This window comes from Mugil cephalus, chromosome 9, assembly GCF_022458985.1.
Source record: "Mugil cephalus isolate CIBA_MC_2020 chromosome 9, CIBA_Mcephalus_1.1, whole genome shotgun sequence".
Lineage (NCBI taxonomy): Eukaryota > Metazoa > Chordata > Actinopteri > Mugiliformes > Mugilidae > Mugil > Mugil cephalus.
In genome coordinates this window covers 9,708,680-9,720,721 of record NC_061778.1, presented here as the reverse complement: position 1 = coordinate 9,720,721, position 12,042 = coordinate 9,708,680, and the positions used below count along the sequence as shown (strand labels likewise).

The 12,042-nt window shown below is 39.7% G+C and overlaps 1 protein-coding gene across 3 annotated transcripts in view; it reads left to right on the top strand.

The window, feature by feature from the left end:
- igsf9ba (immunoglobulin superfamily, member 9Ba) overlaps window positions 1-12,042 on the top strand; it is a 74,308-nt gene that overhangs the window by 32,822 nt on the left and 29,444 nt on the right. For all 3 annotated transcript variants that reach the window (XR_007113394.1, XM_047594503.1, XM_047594504.1), the window contains exon 4: window positions 4,604-4,755. Coding sequence is in view for 2 of the 3 variants with exons in the window: in XM_047594503.1 (XP_047450459.1) it covers window positions 4,604-4,755 (152 nt within the window). In the remaining variant the exon portion in view is untranslated. The remainder of the gene's footprint in view (window positions 1-4,603; window positions 4,756-12,042) is intronic.

Below are 12,042 nucleotides of genomic sequence, written 5' to 3'. Positions count from 1 at the left end.
GAAGCGAAGGCAGCTGATTGTGACGTTTTCTCACATCGTCTGGACCAAACAGTCATTTGTCCGCCATTTCAACATGTAGAATCAGCTGAAAACAGCCAACTCATCGTCAAAACTAGGCACACAGATGCTCGTGAATGGGCCAACTTTGGCAAAAAGTCGACTGTCGCCTTGGTGTGCCCTTACGCTTTAAACTCTACAAAAACATGATCTGTTGAATTTGTGTTGGCAAGTCTTAAAAGTAAAAGGGGTAAATCAACTCATGGCATCATTGTATTTTACCTACAGTATCATATTTATAATTCTTATTCATCAGTGTGTAATTAGCAGTTTTCAGTTGTTCAGTGGTTCCCAACTTAGAGGTCAGGCCACTTTGTAGGGTCACAAGGTGAATCTGAGGGATCATGGGATGGATAATGAGATAGGAAAGGGAAAATGACAATTTTCTGCTACACAAACGTTGGTTTATTTTTTATTATTTTATCAAATGTTTGCTATTTTTTTTCTGAAATAGGGGAGAGTTTCTTGTCCACGTCTTCTCCCACTGATACGGGGATACAGGCAGTGCCATCTTTGTGTTTGGTTAACACCACACTGCCATAGTGTCCATTTTTTTATAAGGGGTCACAAGCCAAAAATTAATTGAACAATACGTATGTGCTTTATGAGCTTATCATACATCCGTATTTCGTTTCAGTTTATTAATTTATTGAATTGGGACAATGGCCATCAATCATTATTGGTGCATTAGGCATTAGTGTAAATGCACTGAACTAGCAAAAATGCTAATTTGCAGTTGTAGTCCCAAGACAGGTCCTTAACAGCACAAACACAGAAGACATGCAATCATGCAGTAGACAATTACAAAACCAGACATAGGCAGAACGAACCAAAAAAGTGAGTAGTTGTCACACTTTCTGATGTTTGGTCATAACTTCTTCCAGGATTGTGTTGGTTTGAGAGAATGTAGTCCCATGTTTAGGTACATTACAATCACCTCTAGTTAAAGCACTCATTCTTTGTCCTTCATTGTTTTTTCCTTGGATGAATTAATTCAGTCAATGAAAAATGAGACAGACATCCATGAAGATTTGATAGCTGTCTAGGTCAAGAATATTAAAAGTTTTTAAAAATATAATTAAAATGAAGAGGTTTCCTATCCAAACTTTTAACTGCCCTCTTAAAGAGAGACTTGATAGGTTTTTAAAGTACCTTCTTTTTTGTGTGTCCAAGTTGTAAAACAATAATTTAAGGCAAAAATATCATGATGTAAACTTTAGCTATTTGTATTAAAGCTGTTAAAATAAATACATGTAGTGAAGAGTGATACTAGCATCTGAATTATGCTGAAGTTAATGTAAAACGTGGCTAAACGTGGCTGCGCTGTGTTATGTGAAGCGGTACAGGCTGAGAATCAGTGATGTGTGTCTTGAGATAAAAGTCATAGCGAAGCACAAGGTAGCCTCTTAATAAATGAAATGACGCATCATGATCCGTTTAACTTAGCCGTTGACCCCTCAACCGCACCAGCAACGGGTGCATTAATCAGTCGAGCATTTTATTAGAATCTCCGTTAATCTACTGTATCATATAATGTAATGAGCGTTAGAGAGTGAGAGGGCAATGTGGACGGGCAGATGTCTAAATGTGCTAATTGGGCGATTTGTTTACGCCATGCCAGGTGCTTGTGTGCAGACTGAAGCGTGGCAGCACTCCCAGCGGCAAGCGGTGACCCACTTGTATACTATAGGAGCGTCTTTTCTTTTTCTTTTTCCTCTTTAACTAAACACAGTGCCACTATTTATACTCAAAATGTTACGTTGAGGCGCTGAAAGCAGCAGGCGGAGGCAGCCACAGTTTATTGGGCTGCAGAAGGCGGTGAACTGCTCCCTCGTGGGTGCAAGCGGAGCTCGGTGACATCGGGTGGAAATGTAGTGATGTCGTAAAGTGATTTCTACAGGTTTTAAAGGGAAAAAGGCTGCACGCAGAGGGAGCTAGTTATCGGCCGTGATACATGCACACGCCGTGCAACTAGTGGCAGACACAGTATCTGAGTCACCTCTCTGCGCAGTCATTACTTTCGTCCATGTTTTACTTAAATGCATCCCCATTCTCTCAAATGCACACGGGATCCGCTTCGGGGAGGTGATACTGTTCAGTTTGTTCCTTGAAACTGTTTAAAAGACGTGTTGATCAAACTCATTGTGAAGATTCTCAGTCATACAGGTCATGAATGTTATTTAATAGAAAGCTAAAGCAAAGGCAATTTGACTTGAGCTCAAAGTGATTGGTAGGGGAGTGTAGGATTCATGAGGAACATCTGTTGGTGGTCCACACCTGGAACCTACAGCATACGACAAGGGTCTGTTAACAACCTGCAATAAGAACAGCCTCTCTTTTTTTGGAGACAGGTCTTAAGACTCTTTTGTAAGTCGCTGACGAGTCCTGTCTCATTCCACCTCCACTGTTCAGAGAGTGGTTTCACAATGTTACCTTGATGGCTTCATTTACTCATTTATTCAAACCATCTGTCTTTTTTTGTCTGAAACGCGGACATTGTTGTCCTCAAAGGACTGCCCCTTCTCCTTTAGGGTTTGGTGGACTGCTAAGTCCTGACCTGAAAAACGGGCTCTCCTGTGTTGATTTGTCTTTGTTTGAATTGTCCCACATTGTCTCACCACTACACCTGTGAGAGAAGTGCAACAAAGTACAGAGGCATGCCAAAGTTCAATCTTCTAGATCAGGGGTCTTCAATGATTAAGTAGGGGCTGACTACCTACTATATGTGTTCTATATAAAACTCGGCCTCGTGCTATTTATGAATATACATTACTGTTATCATTTTGCATTCAATTTAAGTTATTCAGATAATGCACATGTTCACATATTAGTATTATTGTTATTTCTTTAATTTCAAACATGTGCAACAGTAGAGTGGTGACTGAAAGATGGCATCTTCTGCCTCCTTTTATACCTTTACAGAATATGTTGACTCATGTTAATTTGTGGAGGAAAATTTAAAAAATATATAAAAAAAATGTCTAATCAACCAAAGATTTTGCGACCCCCCCTGCAGTACCTCCGTGGTTGAAGGCGTATGTTGTAAATAGAGGCGAGTCAACTCTTCTCCAAAAGAAAAAAACCTCAAACTCAAAAGTTGTGATGCACCAAGTCGACAGTCGGCCACTTTGCGAGTGCTGTCCCATTCACAAGCGTCTGTGGCTCTTGTTTTTTTGGCCTGTCGCACCCTGTTTGCACAGGATGTACCACTTTCTGCAGCTGTTTGATGACTCTTCTCATTTTACATCTATGTCTCATAATTTAAATAGGGAAATATTTTCATCAGACTTGAAACCAACCGATCAACATGACTGAGGAGAGGCCGACTCTGTACTATAGCTCATTTTAGCCTCCCAGCTAATAGTAGCTCTTCTGGAGTCCCCTTTTTGATTGATGAATACAGACTACTGCCACCTGCAGGCACAAAGAGTCATTTCTCCTCATGCAGGTGCAGGACTTACGTGCCGCCGTCTGTTGGCTGTGTTTTTTATGCAGTCCCCTACCTTAAACCTTATGCAGTAGTCAGCAGTCATGTTGGCACCAGTGCTGATGTCAGCATGCTAACGTGCTCAACTTAGCATGTTAACATTTAACACCAAACACAATGTGAAGAGGTTCATGTTAAAGTTATTTGCAGTTATTTACATGTATTCTTGTCTCCTGGGTGAGAAAAGTCTTAGGTATTATGATACTGGGAACCATTAATGGATGAAAAATACTGCCACAACATTAAAACCACACTGACCACCTTGCGACACTTCAGTGTTCTGCTGGGAAACTTTTGGACCTGGCATTTGTGTGGATGTTATTTAGACATGTGGTACCCACCAAGACCAGACCTGACCAGGCCCCACCCCATAGCAACGACACTCCTTGATGGCAGCAGCCGTCTCCAGCAGGGTTCAGCGTGACACAGACACACACACAGAAATGGTTTGGGAACAACTCAAAAAAAACCTGAAAAACTCCAAATTCACTAGATCATAAACTGACCCTAATAATATTGTGTTCCCACACACCACAGGACACCCTCAGAAGGCCCATGTCCATTCTCTGATGTTTCAGTCTGTTTTGGAACCACAAGGGATACCTACACAACATTAGGAAGGTGGTCATAATGTTATGCCTGATTGGTGGAAACATAAATTTGCATTTTAATGTAAAGGGTTTTTGTCTGATGCCTCAACCTGTAAAGTAAATGTACAGTAAGAAGACAAAATTTGAAAAATCAGCAGACATAACTGTATATTTAAACACAGCATCCTCATATTATTGACAGTGTTCTTCTAAACGTTTGGTTCAGACGCCTTAAAAGGGTCACAGGATAAATCTGAAGGAGGTGTTGAGCTGATTTTGAAGGTAAGAAAGGTAGGAAACAATAACGCTGCTGTATTTTGTCCCACTCCATCCCGTCCACGTTGAGTAACAGCTTTAATCCATCTAATAGTCGTCGAAGCATTGGACTCTGGATCAAAGCGGTGCTTTGCTGTTGCAAACTGTTATTACAAAAAAAGAAAAAAAAAATATGATCCCTTTTCCTCCACAGCCCCACCTTCATTTACAGCGACGCCGCCGCAATATGTGGAGGCGAAGGAAGGGGGAAGCACTCTGCTTAGCTGCTCTGCCCAGGGAAATCCAAAACCAATGATCAGCTGGCTGAGGGAGGGGGAGGAGCTCGCCACCAACGCAAAATACTCGGTAAGGAAATATTATGAATAAGAACACAATGACCATAACTCTGATTTATGATTGTGTGCAAAAATAGAAGCGGGCTTTGTGCACAGATGGCGTCATACACTGAGCCCATCTGCACTGGAAGTATGTTATGGACCAAATCTCACTCAGGCTAATATGAGTTCATTCTGTTGTTGTGCTGCAGAAAAATCCCTTATTGGTGTGCCAGTTGTCGTTATTAGAGTCCAAGAAACAATAAAATAAAAAAAAAAGAAAAGTCAGCAGTGAAGTATTTTCTGTGTAACAATGTGCGGAGAGTAGTTGAACTCATTGTATCACAGACTTATTTTTGTTCGTTTAGTTGTAGATTTGTGGTTAACTGGGACCCAAATGTGCGACGGGTCCAGGGTGACTGACAGTCAGGCTGCTCCTGCTTCCCTTTAATGTCTTTAGCGGAAATAAAAATACACCCTGAGTCACTTTTAACAATGTTTAGAACAGCTACTGGCAGCTCGCCTCACATTTCTGAGCCGTTGTCTTTGTTGTCTGCCTGATTTTTGTTATTTCCTGCGGATAAACTCCCAAAACAGACTGATGTCATGACAAGATATTTCTGGCTCAGGCTTCTTCTTTTTTTTTTTTTGATGCAGCAACACGTCTCAGCTACACAAACGATAAACGTCTGGTTTGTTGGTGTTGGTTGCACAGAAACAGAGAGATTGAATACACTTCCACGGTAGATGACTCAGGACAAAAAGCTTCTGTGATGATGATGATGATGATGATGATGATGATGATGATGCATAACAGCCGCAGGATGAAAATGTCACTCTCTGTGAAGTGGGGAATCTCTCAACTCTCACTGTACTATCTGTACTATCGCCCTCTCCACCTACACGTCTGACTGACGGCTCGATGCAACAAGCTCACATGTGGGAATTGTCAGAAGTTAATCGTGCAAAGGTTGGAATTAGAAGTAGCCGAGGGAGGTTAACTGAAACGAAAATAAACAAACTGCAGCAGCTTATTGGAAAAAAAACACACACACAAAAAAAAAACAGTCTGCTGGAATGATTTGAACAGATTGTTGATTATGTCTGACAACTACTAGAGCACGGAAGGGGCATTTTTTAAATCTGTAATACACTCTTTTGTTATGTAGCTTTGACCTGTAGCGGAGTTTCACCAAGATTGTCTGCTTATGTATTTTCATTTAACCGTACTTTACTAACATTTGATAGCTATATTACCTGGTTATTAACAAATTCGTGTAGAAATAAAAAGGTACATATATGTGCAATACTGTAGTGATGCTGTGGATTAAGTGATTAAATACAAAACAATTTAGAAATATTTTGATTCATTTAAGTGGTTTTTCCAAACAATTTGCTGCTTTCTGTTTCGGATTGATTCGATTTTACAACCAAACAGTTCATCATGAAAATAATAATTACTGCAAATTTAAAATATATTTTAATTGTCGCTTAAATAATTCATACTGAATGAATTAAATATGATCAGAATGATTTAAAAATCCAACTTTTAAAATCGTAAAGTCATGTAATGCTTTGTTTTTTTTTTGTTGTTTTTTTGCTGTGTAGCTTTGACCTGAATTTAATCAAGAATATTAGGTACAAACTTCAGATACTGTACTGTAGCAGTTTCATTTAATGGGTTATTTTTGGTTATTTTGCAAGATAACACATAGATACAACATGAAAATGAGGATATAGATAAATTAAAATCAACAAATAAAACAATCCAGAAACATTTAGATGATTGCTTCATTTGAGTCATATTTACAAGCTATACACCACTTTCTGCTTTAATTAGATTTTGGAATGAACAGTTTCCAGTGAAATTAATTATTAGTTGCAGAAGCCTGCTGAAGCAACAAGGACAGCTCTTTGGAAGAAGACCTTTCCACTGTTTCTCCATCTACCAGTAATTTTTACTTTGAATTAAATATTCTAATATTCTAGTCAAATATGGCCAATATAGACGCCTTCGTGGCCGACGTCACTGTGACGTTTGAGGCGATCACTGTCAAACAAAGTCAAAAAATCATAAACACTCACTTGAAGTTTTATCACATACCAGCCACTGCCAGTTGTAGACAACTTTGGTTTGGCTTTGGCGATTTAAAGAAAGGATTGGAGTGAGACGATCATCAACAGCGTGATTCTTATCAGATAAGATTAATATGTCATGCATCATCAGTTTCAGCCTGGATGATGTTATGGGTTAGAATAAATCGTGACTGAAATTACATTAGGTTAATCATATGATTAATTATTTGGTGTATTCTTATTAAATATTAATGCTAATGCTAACCGCTAGCTAAAGCTACGTTAGTGGCGTATTTCAGGGGTGTCCAAGCAGAAGTTGCATTTACAACGTTACCCTCCACAGTGGTTCCACTTACTTCTTGTAATATCTTTGATGGAGAGGCTTCACTTGATAAAGACAGACCAGACTTCGTCCCCCCTGTGTCCTCCTTTGGTCAAAACGTCCATCCAGTGAGTGAGAGTGGGTCCCTGAATATAGTCCAATCAGTCAGTCAACTTTTTAACACTCACAATCTCAGACAGTGAATGTATTAGTAAATTCTCTAAAATATGCGTTTCCCTCGTCCATTCTTGCCCAAACAAATATGCTAACCTCAGTTTACAAGTTACAGTGTTTGAGATCTCTTGCCTCCAGTTAAGCTCCGCCCCTCAAAAAACATCACACTGTTTACAAACTTTGAAGGGGTCTATAATTTCTAAATCTGTTTTAAAAACATCTTCAGATTATGTTTTATGTACGACGAACCTTCTAAAACTTGAAAATGTGCACGCCACTGTCACAGACAACAGAGAAAACTGATTTGAGAAGCTGGAACCAGTGAAGTTAATGAGAAAATGAACCAAAATTGCTGCTAATTGATTTTCTGAATCCGCTGTGTTTGAGTTTATCAAATTATTTCGATGACTTGTGCAAGTACACGGTGGCGGCTAATTGCAAAACGCTCTGCTGGAAAGACTTGGACGTAACAGATTGTTGATCATGTCTAACAAGCGCTGGAGCACCGAAGGGCATTTCTTCATGTTGTGATTGTCTTTTGGAACTTTTTCAAAAGGTGGTTGCCTCCTTCCTCTTCTACATGCCTCCACATTCTCATATGGCGGTGATATTGCGGTCTGCTGTGGGCGCTAATCAACTCTTCACAGCTGCCTGTGTGATATACTGTAGAGGAAGTGACAGGAGCATAAAGCAGCGTCTGTTAAAGGCCTCTCTCTTTTCATTCCTGCCTTCCTTTGCTCCAGCATCTCTCCCTCCAGTCTCCTCTTTTTAACACCATCCCCTCAGTAAATGATTAGACAACATTCTGATGCATTATTAATCTCCCTTTTCTGCATCAATATTACATTAGTCCTAATATGAATGTTACTCCGAAAGGGAAAATCGCTAACGAGAGCCAAAAGCCACATTTCACCAGCATTTATCTGCTTCCCACATCTAATTGTGTATCTCTCCTCTTGAATTTGGGAATTCTTGCGGTGAGAAGATAGCTGTGTGCGTTCGAGGCAGAGTGTGGGGTTATATTTGCTCAGATCCATGGATACGTCATAGAGAAAGGGAGGAATGTGACAGACGGGGATAGAGAGGAGCAGGAATTCTTCCCCTTCCTCCTCCTCCTCCTTCTCTCTTTACTCTTCTTCATTACTTTTTTTTTTTTAGCCGAAGAAAAAAAAAGGAGACGCAAGATAAAACAGTTGAAAAAGGAGACGACGGAAACCAAGAAAGGATTGTAAATGTCCTCTCAAGAGACGACGTCAGCCAAAAAAAACGTTCTGGCTGGATGTGTCGGTGTCAGTGAAGTGCACGTGACACAAATTGAGATTCTGCCTCCATCTCATGCCTCACCTCCTCCTCCTCCTCCTCCTCCTCCTCCTCCTCCTCCTCTTTTCCTTTAATCTCTTCTCCCTCACCTTGGATTGAGTTCAGCTACACGCACAGACAGTATTGGAACAGACTGATGACCATTACATATCATCGGTTCCCGTTAAGTTCGCCGTCTCTGGAGTCGGTTACAATCTCTGCTGCGTTCGCTGTGTGTAGGGGTGTAATGATTAGATCCAAACGTGATTTGATTCTTTGACTTTTATAGATTCGGTGCAGCATTACATCCCAGGATTTGGAGACAGTCCAAACAAACAGACCAAAAAATGTGTGTCTCCCTTTTACTAGCTACTACTAGACAACTACACTAGCTACAGTGGCTAGAAAGTAACAGCGTGTAGCCCAGCCCTCCCCTCTCTGCTGTCAGATTTCCTAAACATGATTTTTGTGGCCATAAGGATTCAGAGTAACTTATATTTACTGTGTAACTAAGATCATCATAATAAATTAAGTTTTTTCTTGCCGAATTCATTACAGAAACAGAATCTGCCCATTGGCTGTAAATAAATATGGATGTCACCTTGATTTGAAACTGAAGTGGAGTTTATGCCTCCGTGGGACATTTATACTTGTGCACTCGTCAGCAGTCTGACTCACTCTGTTAAAACACTGGTCGGTGCTGTGTCTTTTTTTGCCACTGGTTAATTTCTGTTCCTTCTTCCTGATTCACTTTCAACAATGGCGACTGAAACCTTTGTCGAAATTTCACTGAGGACAAATCATACAGATGTTTGTATCTCCTGAACTTCCCCAGTTAACCTTTCCTTGATGTGTTCTGTCTTTATTCGTCCAAAACAATCAATTGTAAACTTGCAGAGGTGGAGAAGCAGCTGGAAATACTAAAGCGTAAACACACACACAGCTGTTGTGGGCTGAGTCGCTGCGACGCGTGGTTAAATTTGCACATCAGGCTGCGACGTTAGGCCCTGGGTTGGGTCTGGGCTATTGCCAAATTAACGCAGAAGGCTAAATCGCCTATTATTGAAGTGGCTCCGGCCGTAACTATCTTTAAAAAGTCTGACTCCGCCTAAATCCAAATTCCAAACTCCAAACTCGTTCAAAAATGTTCAAAGAAATGGAGCTGAGGCGGACGGACAAAGCCTTAGCAGACAGCTAGACACCTGTACGTTCAGCCACCTGTCGTTTAAACCACAGCGCCTTTAATTTTGCTTTAAATTTCTGTTTAATTTATCTGAAAGAATCATACAAAAAAATAATAAATACATCCAAACCAACAGGCAAGTCATCTATATAGACCAAAACTGTTTTTAATAGCAGACTTTCAACATCTTTTTTCTTCTGTGAAGTTTTGTAATAGAGGTCTATGGGAACTAACTTACTTTTCGAGGCAGCCTCAAGTGGCCATAAGAGGAACTGCAGTTCTGACATTAGCTAATAACATGTGTCTTATTTGACTTAAATATTTTTTTTTACAGTGGTTTTCAAAGGTTCATTAGCATTACCTACTCTGGCAGGATATTTAACTGAATTAAAGCCAACATGTTGTCCATATAATTTATCCCACAGTGGGGGATACAAATCACCAGTTACATTATATTTCTACTCCATATAGACATGATGCTTTTTATCTGTCATCCTAGAGGCTAGAAATTTAGGCCAGGGGAAAGTAGAAATACAAAAATGTTATTTTATATAAATGTTATTTATTTGATGTCTCAGTCATATAAATACATATATTTTATGACTTCACATGAGCCTTAAATGAGAGCAGATCATTAAAAGTCGTCGGTACGCGAAGGAAGCTGAACAGAAACCGAAACCACGCCACAAATCGGCCCAATTAGACTCTTTTTTACTGAAATAAAGCCAGTTTTAATCTCCTCCAACTTTTTTAATCAATGCAAATGGATTTCAGAGCCTCTAACTGTTGCTTCACAACATATCAGTGATTCATTTACACTCCCAACACTCAGCACGCCGCACGTGCTGTATGTTTACACCACTGATAAACAAAGTGTTATCTTGTGATATGACGACAAAACCATCAGACCAGCAGAAGTTAAATACCACTTGTGTTGATCTACTAATAGCATCTCTTGGCTATAAAGAGAGACGGGTGAATAGGGATGAATTCTGCAGGCGTAGCAGATTCTCCCCTCCGCGGTGTGAATGGACAGACTACAGCTGTGTGTGACTTGAATGGACAGAGCCTCTCGCAAACCTGTTGCATAATTTATGAGGGTGTTTCTATTAGGTTTGGTTAATGTGTTTCCTCACCACTTATTGGTTCTCATCAGTGCCTGCACACAGGGACACGCAGCGACATGGAGTTGGACGTTTCCAAGGTTACCGTGTGCAGGAATCAGACCTGGAGTTAATTAAAGTGCGACGCATTCATGACTTTTAAGTGTTTGATGTGTTTTCTTCTTTGGAATAGATTCTCACCACAAACTTACCTCCAGCGTGGGGGTGTTATGCGGCTAGGATCCGTAGAGGAATTTAAAGAAGATTATTTCTACTTCTTTTTCGTTTAAATGTTATATATACTGTTTTTTTTTTGTTTTGTTTTGTTTTGTTTTTCAAATTAAGATATGATAGTTACATGCAAACACATGCAATACTGCATGAAGTTTTAAAGTGAACCACAGTTGACCAGCCATTAAAACAGTGGTTCACCTCGTGGGTTGTGGGTTTTAACCCCGAGCAGCTGGAGGGTTTTAATCTGTCTTCCTCCCACAGTCTGAGACATGCATGTTAGATGAAGCGGTGTCTCTAAATTTACTGAAGGTGTGCAGGTGAGTTCGAATGGTTGTTGATCTGTGTGATGGACCAGTGACCTGACCAAGGTCCAAGGTCTCTCACATCTTCCCCGATGAGAGCTGGGATAGACTCCGACCCCCACCACCCTCTAGAGGAGAAGCATTAATAGATAATGAATGGATAAAATTATATTCAAACAGTTTAATATTGCAAAATTGATTCAGCTAAGTAATTTTTTGAAGCAGTACTGCTGTTTGCCATTTTGGACGAAACAATTAATTTATTAATTGATCATGAAAATAATCATTAGTGGAAAATATCAGGTTGAACTGAATTAACTAGGATAAAAAAAAAGTTTATATTGTTGTGTAATTTGACGATACATTTCTCAATTTATATTAAATATTCAGTTCTGTAAAACATTTTTATATATATATATATTGTGAACGTCAGAAAAATAGTAAATATTGACATTTGAGAAGCTAGGACCAGTGAAGTTACAGAGACGATGAACCAGGAGCGCTGTTAATTAACTATTTGAATTAATTTGAATACACCGTGTTTGCATCCATCACATTATTTTGGTGTTTTCTGTCTATTTACTTCTATTCAATTCAATTTTTCTTAACATAGCGCCAATAACAC